General features: G+C 44.2%; 1 protein-coding gene across 6 annotated transcripts in view; it reads left to right on the top strand.

The window, feature by feature from the left end:
- The window catches only part of RERE (arginine-glutamic acid dipeptide repeats), a 327,292-nt gene that overhangs the window by 123,739 nt on the left and 185,671 nt on the right, over window positions 1-17,882 (top strand). For all 6 annotated transcript variants that reach the window (XR_003091768.1, XM_025191600.1, XM_014525590.2 and 3 more), the window contains exon 2: window positions 6,348-6,818. Coding sequence is in view for 5 of the 6 variants with exons in the window: in XM_025191600.1 (XP_025047385.1) it covers window positions 6,494-6,818 (325 nt within the window). In the remaining variant the exon portion in view is untranslated. The remainder of the gene's footprint in view (window positions 1-6,347; window positions 6,819-17,882) is intronic.

The raw sequence follows: 17,882 nt of genomic DNA, 5'->3' as shown, positions 1-17,882 counted from the left end.
TTTTTTTTTTTTTTTTTTTTTTAACAGTGAAATGCATTTTCCTGGTGGCAAAAACTGTTGTCATGCGGTAGGGTCACATGAGCTGGCAAAACCTCCCTACAGATTCAACTCCACTTTTGTCCTTTTTTTTTTTTTATAGGGGTTTCTTCTAGGTTACATTTAAATTGCGAAGTTGTGTTTTTAAAGGTAGGAGTCATTTTGCATTTAAACGTCAGGGGATGTTGGCATGTAAGTAAGTGATGGGCAACTTAAGGCTCTCAGTCTTGAAGTGCTTAAATCATCACTGTGACCATGGATGCCCATACTAGTGAACTTGCGGTGCATGAAGCAGTTGTGATCCAGAAAAGCCATGAACTCCTAATGCAGTCCCAAGATGTAGCTTAGACGTGCCCCAGGTGTGGCAGACTTCTGTCCCAGAGCCAGTCCTGTTTCAGAAGGCCACAGGTTAAGTTTTGTTCATATATGGTGCCTCCTTGATACAGCTGCTTGACTGGGTGTACTGCCTTTCCTAACTGGTTAGGTTCCACCTCAGACTGGGTTGCTGTATTAACTTTTCAGACCTCTGCTGCCCTGAGGTCTGGGCACCAAATGTTGCCTTTCAAATTTTTGTGCACAGATGGATTCTGCCTCTTTCTGCTCAGATTCTGAGACTTCAGAAGCCCCCTGCCCTGCCTTGCTGCCTATAGCCATTATGGCCTTGGGACCATTAAGGAGGCGAGCTGCTCACTGATCCAGCAGCTGAACCTGGGCAGAGATGCAGGGCCTCCTGGGGCTCCAGGCAGAAGTGAAGATCAAGCAAGCCCTTAGGAATAACCACAGGAATGTGGATGTCTACAGAAACCTACATCCAAGACAGCAGCCAAGGGGCCTCTGTGCTTCAAGGCTAAGGATATTGGGTATAAACATAATGAGCCTCGTCTGCTCAAGACACTCGGGGGTAGGTTCTGCCACAACTCTGTGCTACAAGGAGCTGGATTGGATCTTACGAGGGGAGACCAGCATCAGTCTGCCTCGTGGCAGATTTATGGGTGGACGATGATGAGACCTTTGTCAGCACCTCTAATGTTGAAAAGGTCTCTCGGAGTCTGCATCTTTGCCAGCCAGAAGCAAACACATTTTTGGAGCGTTCCAGGCCAGCTGCGGAGGCCCACTGCCAGTCAACCAGTCCCCTCCACCGTGTCCTTATCAGAAGCAGAGATGTGGATGGTAAGTACATCTGCCTTTTGGGTTGGTCATTTTTGCATGTCAACATGCAGTCCATTAGTAGTGTTTGGACAGCTAGTGTCATTGGCTGTTGTGAACTAATGCTCCAACTATTGCCCTTGCAAACGGATGTGTGCATGCTTGGGACTGTGCTTCATGCCCTTCCCCTCCTGCCCTAACTCAGGTGTGCCGGACTCAAAAAGCAGACCTTTATGGAACAGCTGTCTTAAAAGGCAGTGTGCCTTTGGGATGAAACCTCTTAAGCACATGTGAGCAACACCCTCAGCATGTATGCATGACACATGCCCAGCCCCAGATTAACTGTTTTTTTTAAAGATAAAAATAACATGGACAGCTGCCAGTCACAGATAAGCATTTATAGCCTGGCAGACCTGGGTTTTGTCAGCTCGGGAGAGGATCTGCAGTTGACATACAGGAAGTGCTCTAGCAAAATTGTATCACTGCTGGGGATGGCTGGCTTGTCCCTGCATCCCACATGGATAGCTGTGTCATTCCAGTCTCTCAGAACCTCTGGTGCAAGGCAGGTGTCCCCTTTTACGTTCATACTTTTACTGTGTTTTCACAAAGGGCATCCTCCAGCAGTGGGTGTCCCTCTTAAAACTGCAGAATGATTGCCAGCATGATGCTGGCACTCGCACAATCTAGGGCTTATGCCAGCAGATTATGGCCCTTGTTAACTATGATTTGCTACTGCCAACCTTGCAGGTGTGGTCAGGCAGCTCTCTCCCCTCCCTGAGATGGCTGGCTACCAACCTGGATGCTGAGAGCTAGGGTGAAAGATCTTAAATTTACCAAAAGCTCCCGGGGCTGGGAAGAAGCTCTGGTGATGGGATCTCATAAATTGTGTGAGGGTTGGGCTTGGTATCTGAGACCTTGGAAACCAAGCCTGAAACGGTGACTGCTTGTATATTTTCTTGCCGTCTAGGGCTGGCACCTGAAACTCCCAGGCCCTCCAGGATGGAAGCAGTGACAGCGATGGAGCACTTCTCTGACTGGAGGGAATACAGGAGGTGATGGAAGGAGGAGATGGCTAACTCAGCCCATGAGCCACAGCTGCAGCGCTGTCGAGACAGTGCACACAAAGTGATTCTTGGACTGCTTTCTGAAGAGGTGGACCATGTCATCCTGGGTGTTAATACCAAGGAGTCCTCCTATCTGGAGTCCAGGATCAGGGCCCAGTGCTCAGCAGTCCAGCTCTGTTCTCTTGCAGAGGTTGAGTCCATTGCAGCTGCTTAGCAGCTCTCCATTCTAGTGTGAGCAATAGGCCCCCTGCCACAGCTTCATGGCTCATAAGAAAAATGGTTTCTAGGCGCCAGGCTGATCTGACCCTATCATTTTGCAAGCTGGCCTTCTTTCCTGTTACTCCAATATACATGGACCCTGGATTTGGACTGGAGGGGTGTGGATCATGTATTCTCACTCCATGCTTCAGTCCTAGCCAGCACAGAGATTGAAAGTTTCTCCTTTGCACTAACGTTTTTCCTGTAATCTTAGAGTTTCCTTCCCTCCTTCCTCACATTTGCTGTTTTGCACTTGCTTAAGCCCAAATTCTGAATCTGTTCCCATGTTCCCTGTTTGGTTTTGCGCCTGTTCTTAAATAAACTCTTTATCGGGGGGTTTAAAAGCTTCATTACTCATTTTATCCAGTAAATACAGAAGTTGGTTGAGTGGTGGTGTTCCTGCGTGACAGTTCATTGCATGTACAATCAGGCAAGCCAAGCGCATCTGCCCTGCTGACACCTGAAGGGGCCACCTGCACAGCAGACACTAGTTTGGTGAGATGCGAGATACCAGTACATGCACAACACAGCCACAAGAGAAGTGGAAAAAATGAAGATGTCCACATAGAGAGCCCATAGGCCTGCCTCTGCTTGCAGTCAAATGAAATGCTCAGAGCAGCTGGGCTATGTGGAGTGCAGAAAAAGTGGCCAAATGCGACTCCAAAAGAATGAGGACTGGAAGCATTTTCCTTGCATTCAATTTCTTAGTGAGGCTGGGGCACCCCAGCGTGGAAAGTTGGTAGCAAACGTGTGGGAGCTCATGTGTGTGAATGCACGCATACGTGCCACGCACGTGCGCTGCTCACATACTTCCTCAAACTACCAACCGGAGCCTCCTGCGTGACGTCTCCTTGCTGACTGTCAAACTAGTCAGCATTCTGGTTGCTTGAGCTGCTGTGCCCACCTCTGCATCTGCAGTCACGTACTTGCTCAGGCCCTTGCTCTTGCAGATGTTGTGCGAGACCGAGCAGATGGTTAAAATCCTGGACAGGGACTGGCTCCGTGCCACCTAGGCTTCAGTCACCTGAAGGTGCATTCAGCCATTATCCTGCAGCTGCTTAGTCTGTAGTTAAAACAGTTCCTTTCTGCTTCATTTAAGGCTTCATAAGCAATGGTAGCATCAGATAGGTAGGATCACTGAATATGATTGGCATACATGTGGGTGAGTGGATGGGAAGGCAGTTGCAGCATTTATTTGTTCTGTGAGTTCTAGCAAACCCATCTCATCCAAAATTGGGGAAATCAAGGGGGGATTGTTAAAAGCTGTAGCATTGTGTTCTTTCGAGACCACTTTGCATTAATGTGGGTTAACCCCCTGCATTACTGGGAGGTCTGGTCAACCAAAATGGAGAAAAGCCTGGTGATCTGGCAGTGGTGGGGAGGGAGCAGGTTTGGGATATCAAGATGAGATGCGTCCATGCTGCCACTGTCGCAGTTAACTATAGATCTCCCAGAAGGAAATTGCTGTGAGGAATCTTGACAGCTTGGAGCCTTCTAGGCCCCTTTCTCCAAAGGTCCTGCCTTGCTCTATCTCAGCTATCCTGCGAGGTAGCACCACAAAGGACAATTGGATACCAGTGTCGCTGGCTATTGTTAAAACTTGTGGCAGCTGTTGCCTTCTCCTTACTTTAATTTGTGGCAGCTTAGCACAGCCTGCTTGTCCGTGCGCAGCTGCCATGATGCTGTTTGCTCCAGGTGCATGCCTCTGGCTTTGCTTTTCACGGCTTACTCATTCCTGTGTTCATAGTTTAGGATACTGTGAATGGGAGGCATTGTGGAAAGATCTAAGGTAGAACTCAAAGGAGCACCAGTGTGTGGTGGCCGATCGTGTATTTCCAAAGCTACCTTAATTGAAGGTGCTTCCTTTCCTGAGAAATTCGGGTAGCAAAAGTCTTGATTGAAGGCAGCAGCTTGGTTGCCTTTAAGTCTTTCCGAGCTTTGTAGGATGAATAACTTCTGTTTGAAATGTGACTTCTGGCTATAGTCTTCTTAAAGCTGCGATACGTAGTTTCCTGGACTTTTTACATACATGCGAGTACAATTAATTGCTGCCCAGATCCCGTTACTCTGGATTGATAAACCATAGAAAACATTGAATTTCTTTCATTTAACTTGCGTGTGCATGCTTCTTGGATCTGCTTCTTTGGAATGATCCCATTAAAGTTGGTATGTTTTCAGGAAAATAGTATTTAATGATGCTTGTATAAGTGGCTATAACTGTTCTAGCAAGCAATTTAAAAAGTGCTTATGGATGCTTCAACTGGTGCAAATTCTGTTAGAGGCTTTCCAGAAGAGGGTGCCAAAAATGTTAACATTGCTTGTGCTGCTGGCTGCCACTCAAGGATGTAACGTGCAACCTGTCAGTCCAGATTGTTGGACCTGAGTGATTGGAAAGCCATTTAAAGGTAAAGTCTTGGCTTTTGGGCTGAGCAAACAAGAGGCTTTCAGTATATCATAGAAAATGAGGGTTGGAAAGGACCTCAGGAGGTCACATCTAGTCCAACCCCCTGCTCAAAGTAGGACCTCCCCAACTAGATCATTCCAGCCAAGGTTTTGTCTACCCGGGTCTTGAAAACCTCCGAGGATGGAAATGCCACCACCTCTCCGAGTACCCCTATTCCAGTGCTTTATTACCCCCCTCGAGAGAGAGTTTTTCCTAATATCCAACCTAAACTTCACTGGCTGCCACTGTAGAGCGTTGCTCCTTGTTCTGTCATCTGCCCCCACTGAACAGTTTAGCTCCAAACGTGGCAGCGTTCTTTGTCACATTTTAGTTAGTTGAATGGAGTGAGGCAAATGTGTGGTGTCTGAGGTTTTGGGGGTGGGATTTATCACAGAACGGATAGGTGACTGATGAAATCTGCACTGCGTTCATGGCTGTTTGAGGATCTTAAACTATGACATGCCATTCACTTATAAATATTGTTGTAACTGCATGCGCGACTTCCCAATCAATTTGTAGTTGGGCAACGGGGGACCTCAAAGCACAATCTGTCATCAGTGTTAGGATATTATAATGGGAGAGACAAAGACAAGAGGATTAGATTCTTCCTTCTGTTAAATAAATTTGTATTTTATTAGGAAAAGAATCCCAAAGACTGTCTATTATTCTGATACCTGCAAGCAACTCTGGCTGATGTGCCCATGACCCCCTTGTGGTGTGAACTCATTAGATCCTGAAAGCTTTCTAGGGTCAAATTTAGTTCTGTTTTGGAGAAGAAGCTTTCTTAACAAGTACTTGGGAGCTGCAGCAAGCGGGACATGATTCTATCTGCTTTGTGGGGCATTGTGCTAGAAATATAGGGGCATAGGCCTGGAAGGGGCCTCCTGAGATCAAGTGTAAAATCTGAAATTCGGGCTACTTGGTAAAGCTTTTATTGTCCTTGTTTTGAGAAGAAGGGTTGTAAACCTTGAGTCTCGGTCAGATTTGTGCTCTAGAAACCTCCCTCCTGCCTACCCTGGAGTCTTTTCAATTGCATTTGATTATGTTTTTAGTTAGTTCTTGGTATAAAATGGTGTTTATTCTAAAAACTGAGATTCCACCCCAGACATGTCTGTATGTTGGCAATAGCTATGAAATGGTCCTTGCCCTTGGTTCTGCAAAGAACTCTGAAGAGCTTTTGTGGGGGTGGGAGAAAGTTGCTACATCTGCAGCGTCTGAAACTATAAAATTTATCACGGAATTAATTTGAGTTATTTATAAACATGTAAAATACAGGACAACCTGAAATAATTTTCAAAGTCACTTTTTGACTTTGAGAACTGCAGGGCGGGGGAGAAGCTTGGGATTATGAGAGTATTCTGAGTAATAACGTTTCCTCTCTTTTTCTTTTTTCTTTCAAGAGCCTTTTTAAAACACTGGGGTTATTGGAGTGGTCGAATTTTTCCTGGATTTGAGTGAGAAATTCAGAAGACTGAAGCCCAGGCTCACTGTCTACCTTTCACGGAGGCCCAGCCGTGAGAGGACAGAAGAAGGCACGTGGCGAATCATGACAGCTGACAAAGAAAAAGACAAAGACAAAGAGAAGGACAGAGACAGAGACCGGGACAAGGAGCGAGACAAAAGAGACAAAGCGAGAGAGAGCGAGAACTCGCGTCCTCGTCGGAGCTGTACTTTGGAAGGAGGCGCCAAGAATTATGCCGAGAGCGACCACAGTGAAGACGAGGACAACGATAACAACAGCGCTACCACAGAGGAGTCTACAAAGAAAAATAAAAAGAAACCACCGAAGAAGAAATCTCGCTACGAGAGAACGGACAACGGTGAGATAACGTCCTTCATCACAGAGGATGATGTTGTGTACAGGCCTGGAGGTAAGGAGCTCTAAACACGTGCTAGTTCGGATTGTAGTTGCATAGCCCCCTACCGTGTCTCAGCTGCAGTGTCCGTGGTGGTCCTAGAAGGGAGGGTGTGCAGTCTCCAGTGGACACAGGCAAACTTTCTTGTCACGTGCTTTCCAGATCTCTCTCAATTCTGATTGGGGGTGAACTTAAGTCCTATTCTTAAGAAAAATACCCCTTTTCCTTACCATTATGTTGTCTTATTCTGTATCGGTGCGCTCTCTCTGCTTTTCCCGTCTTTTTTTATTTTGCATCCTCAGTTCACATCTCCACTCCTTCTTGGCTGTCCTTTCCATCCAGTTCCTTCTACTCCTGTCTGTAACTGGCCACAGTCTACAATGTCAGGCTTGCGAAGGGAGTTAAGATTCGCTTGGGCCTGGCCTCGCTATAGTGGAATACGTTATTCTGCAGTCATGCTCCTTGTGGGTACTGCTCTTGAACAAAGGTGGCTTCACTTCCAGAAACTTCAGCCTGCACTGTAAACGAATTAATTACTCCCAGTGCTCCTTCCATGCAGACTGGCCTTGAGCTGTGTGCCTTGGGACTGCCAGGCTCCGTGTCGCAGCTCCAGAGCGGGGACAAGAAAATCTGATGGCTTCTCCAACTGCGGTTCTACGGGCTTCCAGCTTCCCTGCTCTGGAGCTGGGAGCTGAGCCCCAGCTGAGTTGGCAGTATGTAAGGACTCCTTTGAGAGACATGAGATCATTTGCCAGAGTCTGTGACTGAGTCCGATTACCGCTGTTCGTATTACTTGCTTTCAAAGCTCCATTGCCAACTTCACAAGCCATCTTCATGGGAGGAGGTGTTTATAGCTGAGACTGCTCTAGGCAGTGAACTGCAAGTCAAGGGATCTGGGAGCCTAGTCCTCATAATGCCATTGGCTTGTTTTCCTGACAGACTTGATCACATAATATTTCATGTAGTTTACCCATTGATTAAAGCAAGTCATATGTGCTGGCCTTCCTGGAGCTCTCTGGCTTTCAGTGAAAAGCTGTATATTCTCACTATAAATATTTGTTCCGTGTGAAAACATTGATATCTTACCAAGGTTGTTTCAGGGCACAGTAGTAGGGGGTAAATGTCATTGTACCCTGGGTATCTTTTGATGTGCCAGTTATGTGAAATCCTGCAGTGATTAAACTAAGTTAGCTTTTTTCAGGGTTTAATTTTTTTCAAAAATTAGCCCTCCCTGAGGACCCTCCCGCTGTGCCCATTGTCAGTTGATCACTACACAGAAATTCCCCAGGAAAGTGGTTTGTGGTGGTGGTGTTTTTTTGTTTTATTCTGGTTGCCATCTTCATTTTGAATAATAATTTCTATTTGGGGGTAAAAGAATTGTGAAATCTTGACTGCATGAGTAATTGCAGTTGTTTGTTTCACCATAAGGGGTATTTATTCTTGTCTCTGCTATCAAAAGGATTAGCTTCGGGGCTCCACTATTTTTATCCTGCTCTTCTGTAAAATCGGCAGCATGCTATACTACAGTAACACTGCTGGAGCAAAACAGAAACTGACTCCAAAGGAAAACAGTGGAAGCTAATGATGGGACGCCTGTGTAATTTTCTAATGGTCTGTTGCATTTCTAGAGTACTAAAGCTTTATGTGGAAGCTGGTGAAACAGCTGTAAATAGTGTACAATGTTGGTACTCTTTTTCTAACCTGTCAGTCATCTGTTTCTTTTGGTTGCTGCAGTGTGTGTGGCCAGTTGGGTTGTGCGAAGTTTTGGTCCCCGATTTGATTCGGTGGCGATTCGGCCTGTTTCGGTGGCCGAATCTCCGAATCTGAATCGAATCAGAGGACCCTTTAATCTCTCTGAATCGAATTGCAACCCTCCAAATTGATTCGGCGATTCGGACATGGACACAGCTTTAAATGTTTTTTCTACATACCTCTAGGTAGCAGGGGCTTGTGAGTGCTATGGTGCTGGGGAGCATGGAGTGTCCCACGGAGGCGTGGGCGGCTCCCTAGTGCGCTCAGCAGCAGACCTGGAAGTGGACCAGAAGCACTTCCAGGTCCACCGGGGAGTGTGCAGGGGGGCTTCCTGCACCCCTCCCCACCAGCTTGGCGACTGGTGCCTCATGGGTCTGGGGGTGCTCCCAGGGTCCCCCTGCAGCCAGTGACTGAGCCGGGGTGGGGTGGGGCAGCCCTCTCCCTGGCAGCCCGGGAAGTGGACCAGAAATACTTCCAGGTTCTCTGCCAAGCACATGGGTGGGGGGGGGCCCACGCTCCTGTGGGACGCTCCATACGCCCCAGCATCGCAGCATTCACAAACTGTGCTGGTACCTCAAGGTATGTAGTTTTTTCACATTTAAAGCTGCGTCTGTCTGAATCGCTGATTTTCCAAATCAGCATCGAATCTTCAGAATCAATTAATCGAATCATAGTCCCTGATTTGGGCTGAATCCGAATCGAATAGTGCCTGCTTCACACACCCCTACTGACCAACTCCCAGATGAGTGGGGTGCGATGGTGTTTTTTTGCCTTGTGTATAATTGAGTCAAAGTGTTTAAATAATGGTGGGTTCTTTTGGAGGTAAAGTTTTAAGTTGTTTTTTTCTTTTATTCTCTCTTCTATACAAAAAAAAATAATCTTGTTTTTATATAGATGCATCAACTTATCTCCAAGAAGCACACCTCAGACGTGCCAAATTGAAAATATTTATTACGCTGTTTGCTTCTCAATAGTCAGGACTTTAAATTACGAAATATATGAGCAGTGGAGGAGCACAAGTAGTGAATCCACAGAATTCAGCTTTGGGGTAGCTTAACTCCAATGTCAGTGGATTGGGAACACTTATGGTATATTAAGCACAGCTTTTGTGTGGGTTTTGTGGTGAAGTGCTTTAATGCACTGGCTTTTCATTGCTGAGTGACCTGGCTTAAAATGGAGGTAGAAAATCAGTTTGTTTTGTTGTCTTAGTAGTTCATATAATAGAACTGGGAAAAAATAGGACACTGTAGGTGCCTTCCACTGAAAGTATCAGTCTGATTTTTGGGTAGACATGTTTTGGCAGGAAAGCAGAATTTAGTACAAAAATGCCTGCGTTGTGTCTGGGTCCAGTGATCATCAATCTGATTTTCTGACTAATTCTCAAAAAGAAAGTGCTTTATACTCTGTCTGCTGGTGAGGGTGCGGGGGAGCAGGCATAGGGGAAGAGGAAGTTGCTGGCAAACAAGCTTCCTTTGAATTTTTTAGGCTGACAGTTTTAAATAGCTCCTTTTAGATGCAAGTCCCAAGCTATATACACACAACTGTTAGTTTTGTGTATGCATCCTGCATATTCTATAAATATTTGTTGTGCTCCCTTAAACAGCTGCTGCTTGCAGCCGCTATTGGGGTATAAAGTTGCAGCTCTTGAATAGGGGACTCCAGCATCCTCCACCAGTTAGATGGGTCTTTTTCCATTCTAGTGCAGGAGGATTTTTTTATATCCAGTTTTTTAGTGCCTGTTGCTTTCAAAGGAAGTTTTTTTTTTTTTTTTTTCATTTCAGAGAAGCCATAGGAATGTAATGAATTTAGGAAAAGCATTATTTTGAACTCGCACCTCAGTATTCACCAGAGAATCCACACTGGAGCAAGAAGCCTATAAAGGCTGTGAATGTGGGAAAAGCATCAGCGATTGCTCATGCTTTATACGCTGCAGGAGAATCTACTTGGAAGAGAAATCTTATTTATGTTTGGCATGTAGCAAAAGCTTCAGTTAGGGCTTGTACCTTCTTATTCATCAGAGATCACACAGTGGGGAGAAATGCTATTTATGTACCAAGTGTGGGAAAAGCTTCAATCATGGCACAGACCTTTTCGAATCATCAGAGAACCCACACGCAGTGAGAACTGTCAGCTCTGGCCAAGCATCAGTCAGACCTTATTAGCCACCTGGGAGCACACATGGTTGACAATGTTGGAGAACAGTCTGCTCATACAAATAATAAAAAAAAACAACCCTTAATTGAACATTATTTTAGGAGGTGGCTGTTGGAAAACAAGTTCTAAGGGAGTTGAGTGCTTGGGACAGCAATTACTTTTTAGATTGTGATTATCTGAAAAAAGATGCATGGTCCGGCAAAAGGTGCGGAGTCAGGGAAACCACCTTGGAAGCAGCCTCCACCATGTCGGTGTGGGCAAGTTAACTGAAACCCTTTGTGCCCATTTCCTGTGTAGGATAAGTGCTGTACCAGCCAAACCTTCCAGGGAGGTTATGAAGCTTATTTTGGTTGCTCTGAGATTACTTGATGAAAGGCGACCCAGAAGAATGTAGCTGTAAGATTATGTAAGAGATTATTCTGTTTTGTAATGTGAATAGCACAAGTTGAACAAAGTCTGCTTTTCAGTAATTAAAATAAAACACAGCTCCTAATGATCACATTCCGATGACTTGTCTTTTTTGCCCCTTTAGTCATCTCTCTCTGTGTCTCTCTTGTTTGCTTCAATGACGCTTTTGGATAGCAGTAAAAATTCAGACCACTAGAAATCCCCTTGCTGAAGAAGCATGAGCTTAGCTACCCTCTTCAAAGCTGATTAGCCGTCTGCAAGATATTATAAATAACGTCTTAACTGGATTGTCGCATCTTAAATGATATATTTCCAGCGCTTACTGTATGGTCACAAAGAAGGTTAAGTGCAAATTAAGATTTTATTTGGTAGCTTCTGACTTGCATAAGAGTTAAACATAGTTGGGCAAATTCATAGGCATTTGGGCTGCTTGTGGCAAGTGCACCGTTGTATTGTGCTGCCTTGCCCAGTGAGAGGTGTTGAGCTACCTTGCACTTCCAGGATAGAAACAGATGCCGGTAGTTATGGCACAACAGCTACACTATAGTATGTCCGTGAATAAACCTCACAGTAACTCATTTGGGTGCTCATACCCTTCCACAGTAAGTAGTGCATCACAAGGGTATAAATTATGTGGGTGGCCTCTTTTAATGTGCATCTTCAAACTTAAACCTCCTGTTAGTTGCTTTTCAGGAAAGCAGTTTCATTTTGTTTTATCCGAGGTCAGCTCTGATTGGTGTAGTTGAAGATCCCATTGCTCTTATTCTATTCTCCTGGCAGTTAGTTCCTGGGTCTTTGGCTAACATTTCTTCCAAAATCAACCTTGCTGCTGTTCAGGCCTCTGTCGACCTATTTGTTTTTCTGTCATCTTGCCCCAGAAGTAGTTGCATTTCACTGGTGGCAGTCAGAAATAATTAACATTTATTGTTTGGAAGAAAGGGATTATATAAGTATATAGCTTATTGTTGAGCATTTGAATGAACACATCTATACTTGATCTTGACTAGAGCATTTCTATATTCAAGTGCTGCTGCTTGAGTCTGAATGTGATGTTTAGCCTTTGTGTTTTTGTTTGAAAATACACAAGTCCATACTACAAACTTGTTTGACCTTGTTGTATTTTCTCCCCTTTCCCTGTCTAATTTACTTTCTCTTTTTTCCTGGCAGCTATTACCCTGTTTTTTGTTGAAATGACTGTCATGGTAACAAAATGATTTATTGCAGAGAGTGCATCCAGATTTGCTTACAGGCTTCTTCCCCGTGGGGTATTGGTGGTACAAGTTGACTTGATCAGGGTTGGAAAATTATTTATTCTTTTTTTTTTTTTTCTTCATATCCACTTAAAAGGTTTAGGTTTCATTTGCTTTCATTTCTAACACAGATTGAGTCCAGCTAGATGAGACATCTACCTAGACATAGCCATGTTCTAACAGGGTTGACTTTCCCATACGGTTTGCATCTACGTGCAATATGGTTAACACATGGTTCCTATTTGTGTGGGTGTAATTTGTTTTCAACTCAGAGTTTAACAGCTCTGCTTGCATGATTGGCAGACTGTAAGCAGCTTCAAACATTGATTTAAAAAAAAAAAAAAATTTATTTTTATTTTTATTTTTTTTTGCTGTGGGCCAGACCTCCTCACTCCTTAGTTTGGTTAGTCGGCCGGTCTTAACTCTTGGTTTTTCTGCAGGAGAACATCCCAAAGGTCATTACCTTATGAGGAAAAACACGTGCTGTCCTTTGTATTGGACATCAGCAGCTGGCACTTTATAGGGCAGCTCCCCTGATTTGTTTGTTCTTTTTCCCCATGTTCCAGTGCTTCAGCCTGTTTGGCAATACACTGGGTGCGGAAAGACAAGCCCAACCCTGGGTGTAGAGAGGCAATAGGGCTGTGTGCATATGTTGAACTTCATTTGGCAGTTTACCTAAGTATACATAGCAGTTTACTATCTTGTTCGTTGAGAGAACGGAACAGAAAAGCAGCTGCTAGCTTGTGCCAGCTGCCCTTTTTTTCTTAGAAGGGAGTAGATGCTTACTGGGATTATTTGTATCCAGTCTGTCATCATGTGTGTATTGCCTCAGTAAGTTCATAATCAAAGAAAGTCATAGGTTTAAGTGGGGCATGTTAGGTTTTGGGTTGGTTTTTTTTTTTCTTGAAGAATTTGAAGCTGCAGTTGATTATAATGTGATATTCCTGATTTTGCTATGGGTAAAAGAGGGCACCATGTGATGGAAAACGAGTAGTTGGATGGTATACCCTTCACCTGAGTGTGAAAGTCTGGCAACTTCTTATTTAGCTGCCTGTTTCCAGAGGGCATGGACATGAAAGAACACTGAAAAGATATTAAAAATAGCCATGCTGCTCTTCTGGACTTCTGGCTGAGGGGGTGGAGCACATGACACATTCACTGTATAGTAAATTGAGGTTACCATGTAGTCACAGTGGAGCAGACACATGATGCACAGCACTACTGCATAATAAATCATTCAAGTCTATGGTAAAGTTACCATTTGAAAACTGTGAAGTAACTGTACTGCGTGGGAGAGTTACTGTGCACTAGGCACGGCGTCTGCTCCTAGGAAGTTCCATTGGGCACGTCTACATGTTCAATTAATGCAGCTGAATGAACTCTGGTGCAGTTTGTGCTGGAGTTTGTGCTGCGTTTGCACATGCACCCAGGTCGTTGAGCCAGGGTGGAACAGCTGCGGCTGATGAGGGACCCGGGGGCTAGCCTGCCAGCCCGGGCCGGCTGCTCTGACCTGGTTCAACGTGCTGCGGAGGGACTGGCTGGGGCACGAGGGTGCTTCAGTGTGGGGCTAGCCATCAGGCAGCAGTGGAGCACACTCATGCCCCAGCCGGCCCTGGTAGTGTCTGCATGTGCGCTGTGCCGGAGTAAATAACTCCACTATCGGATAGTGCTTGTGTTTGGCAGTCTGTCCTCCAATGGAGTTAATTAGTTTACTCCATCCTAACAGCACCGTGTAGATAGTGATGTTTTACTGCAGGGCTAATTAGTTTACTGCAAGTAGGCAAGCCCATTCAGTGTTACCTATCCAGACCGAATTACTGCATGGTAGCGGTTTCATGCCTGCATGTGTGTTTTTCAGCTTTCTGATTAATCTTCCTCGGGTCTCCGGACAGATGACCTCTGAGCACGCTTGGCTTTGGGTGGAAAGGGATCAGGCTTTTAACCAAATCGGATTGCAGAAGTTGTTGATTAAAGTTTGTGGCTCCTATTGCAAGTGGAAGGCCTTTTTACCTCTAAAGGTCTGTGGATGTTTTTCCAGCTTTTGAATGGGCCTGTCTCTTAACTGAACACCTTTTATACACCTGCCTTGATAAACAGAATAATCCCAAAAGAATCCCTTTTCTCACTTGGAAGGTCAAAAGGGAATGCTGCTTGTAGAAAAACCTGGTGCCTGACAAGAAAGAGTTTTTTCTCTGACTGGGTTGTAGCCATGTTATGAGTATGAGAATTTGGTTGGAATAATGATGGTCCTTTTAGACCCATCAACAGAAAAACAAATTATCCTGTATATCACTTGGAAATGAGGGCAGTGTTTTGCTGTAGCTGTCCAGAAACATTTAAAAGGATCTATGAGGATTAAAAGGATTTGTAAGGATCCATTCCAGCAATGACATCAGGAACTACATAAACAGCAAATGCAGCAGAAGAACTGCAGGCGTGGTAACAGGGGGGGTAAATGTGTTTCTACAGGAAGAATAACACCTTTGGCCACCGTCTGTTATCTTTGAGGATAGTGTGGTCATTTGGGTTGAATGAGCTCAGAGCTCGTTCTAGGAGAAATCACTGTTGGTAGGTGTTCCTAGAATAATGCAAAATCTGAACTCCAGATTGAAGAGACGCTGAATGAAATACCATTTTTAGCATAATCAGGGATGTAGTAGTGCAACACTTGGTATAAATTGTGTAGGTAAGAGTACAAACTGCTAAATGACTCATTGCTGATCCCATGAGAATCAGTAAAATATAATCCAAGGAAAGTTACTGCTTGAATAGAAGACCATGGTCTGGTAGATAGAGGCATCTCTCTCAACCAGAGCTCCACCAGTTTCGCAGCTCGGCATCATAGTTCTAATATCAGAAAACAGGTTTCGGACATCATAAATGCCCTAACATCTTACTGACCATAATGGGCAGGAGCCAGTTTTTTGTATTTCCTGAGAAGCAACAGTCTTGGGCCTGTAGCTAGCCTTGGCTTGCACCTTGCAAGACCTGCCTGCTATTCATAGTGGCCCATGAAACGTCATGGATCATGTTTATGGCATTGGAAAGCAGGTCTTCCTTGATCTTGTTATGAGAGAAGGTAACTTGAGTGGAACATTTTGAGAGCTACTGCCTCTGAGGATATAGGTGACATCAGTTAAGGAACGAAATCTAACAAAAAAAATTTAAGTGCAGTTTAAGAGGAAGCATTACCCCTTAAGCTGTTGTCTGGGCAGGCATCGGATGACCAAAGAGATGCTGAATTAGCAGGTCAGAAAAGTACTCTTGTGAAATACTGCCACACGGCTGTCACAAGATGCGTCAAAGCAAGATCTTACAGACTTTCCACTTTGATATATTCTGTGATTATAGTTCATGTGGTCATTTTTCAAAGCAAGCCTTATGAAATAGCCTGCAGTCCACTCTGGCTTGCTCTGGGAGCCTGGAGGTGTTGGCTTATTGCACTGGTCCAGTGAGAAAGCAACAGAAGATGGCTGGGCAGCTTTTGTTTGCATTTCTAGGCTTGGCTGTAATGTCTGTCCGCTGGACTGCATCAAATAGAATTCCAGTCGCAGTGGAACCCAAATTGTATTTACCTAGCGTCTAATTGGACTGAGATTTCCTGCAGTTATGTTAAAATCCACTGCCCTTTTGCTTAGCAAGCAAGCATTTGAACTCCCAAACTCCCGAGGTTTAGCTTTTGCTGGCTCAATTAATTGTTAAATGTTCCCTTTATTATAATTATAGATAGATGCTTTGCCTTGTTGTAACTGAGGAAATTGCTGAGACAGTTGTTTTAATCTGAATTCCTCTATCAGTTTTATAAAAACTCTTAATAAAAATGAAAAAAAGAAGAATGGGGAAAAAAGGGAGAGGAAGCAGTTTGGTTTTGAAGTGGGCTAGCGGTATCCGAGTTGGAGAACACTAGTGAAATTGAAATGCAGGAATTTGGCGCTTGCCCTGACAGCGATTGGCTTGCATTTGACATTGACCCATGTGTTTGTCATTTTTCCAGATATTGCTTTCTATTTATTCTGACAGCCTCACCAGCTGAGAGGCAGGCGTGCCAGAATTAAAATTTTATATATATATATATATATATAAAAGCAAGCATGCTCGCACTCTCTCTCGCCCTTGTTTTCTAGGAAACAACTTGCTTTTCAGTAATTTTTTAGGGGTGGGGGGGAATCTCCCTGTGCTGAGAATTTTAAATGCTAGTTTCTTTGCTGAGTCATCTGCATAAAATGCAATTTATCATCCCATTAGAAGCTATAAGTGTACCTTCAGAAGCTCTTGCAGGCAGACTTCTCCCTTCCAATTTAGGCTATGTTGCCCTGATCCTTCTTGGGGATCTGCATGGGTGAACGCTTAGGTCTGCCCAGATTTCTTTGCAAGATTAGCACTTTAATCTGCATATGTTCTAACCCCATCTGCTCTCCCTGCTCTTCATGTGTCACCTCTGTTACTGAAATAGTAATATAACTTCTAAAGAGTTTGCAGTTTAGTATCACATCTTCAGTTGCTGTGAATTATAAACTTCAGAAACCACAGCTGCTTGGGAGTTGACAAGCATGCCCTTTATTTTTCAGATGTATACCAGTGCACCTTTAATCACTTTGAAGCACATGAACAATCAAAATCATCATCATAAAAAAAAAAAAAATCAAACAACACCCCTCTCAAAGCATTCCCCTCCCCACTACCACTTGAGATTTTTCTATTTTAAGAGACCATCATAAGGACAACCCTGTCTCGGTTAAAACCGTTCTCTGTTGATCCACCCTTTTTAATAATGCAGAAGAGAGGGAGAGAGGGTCTGGGTAAACAGCCAAGCCTTGCAGCAAGCCAAGAAGGTCAACAAACTGTACAAAGGCAGCCCAGAAGGTTTCTCTTTGAACTGGATTGAAGCACGTAGAGATTGCTGGCATTTCCAAGCCCTGTTAAGTTTGGGTTGCTTAAATGATTTACCACTGGAGCTTTTCATAGGTAGCAGTTGTTTGTAATTTCCTTTTCATTTTCAGGACTTGAAATGTTATGAGAAATGTGTTAATATAGGTGACTAGGTGAGCAATCCTAAGGGTTCAAAATAATTTGAATCAAGGGACAGAATGCATTGGCAATTCATAGGTGTATGGTGCAGGCTTTCAAGTTTCTTTTCAGAGGGCATCAGTTCCTACCCTGCCTTCATGTTTTAATTGAATATAGATAGCAAACTGCTTGTTAGACTTGTTTACTTATGAACCTCTTTTGCAAGGAGGAGCACTGAGGTGATATTTCTGTATGGCCCATTAATAGGAAGAGAATAAAAACTGCATTTCCAACTTCTGAAGTTCGGTTTCTTTTGTTTTCTATCTAAATGCAGTGGGCATTGTTTTCTTTCTTTTCTGTATGTGGGGCAGCTGTTAATGCTCGACAGATGGAGTCCCACTTAAGGCTGATCAATAGAGGTTGATCCAACAAATAGTTTTGTCTTTGTTTTTGCTTTGCTATCTGTGCGGATCCTCAAACCGGGTAATAGACGGGGGGAGAAGCAGGG

Source organism: Alligator sinensis, unplaced genomic scaffold (assembly GCF_000455745.1).
Source record: "Alligator sinensis unplaced genomic scaffold, ASM45574v1 scaffold457_1, whole genome shotgun sequence".
Lineage (NCBI taxonomy): Eukaryota > Metazoa > Chordata > Crocodylia > Alligatoridae > Alligator > Alligator sinensis.
This window is presented reverse-complemented; position numbering and strand designations above follow the sequence as displayed.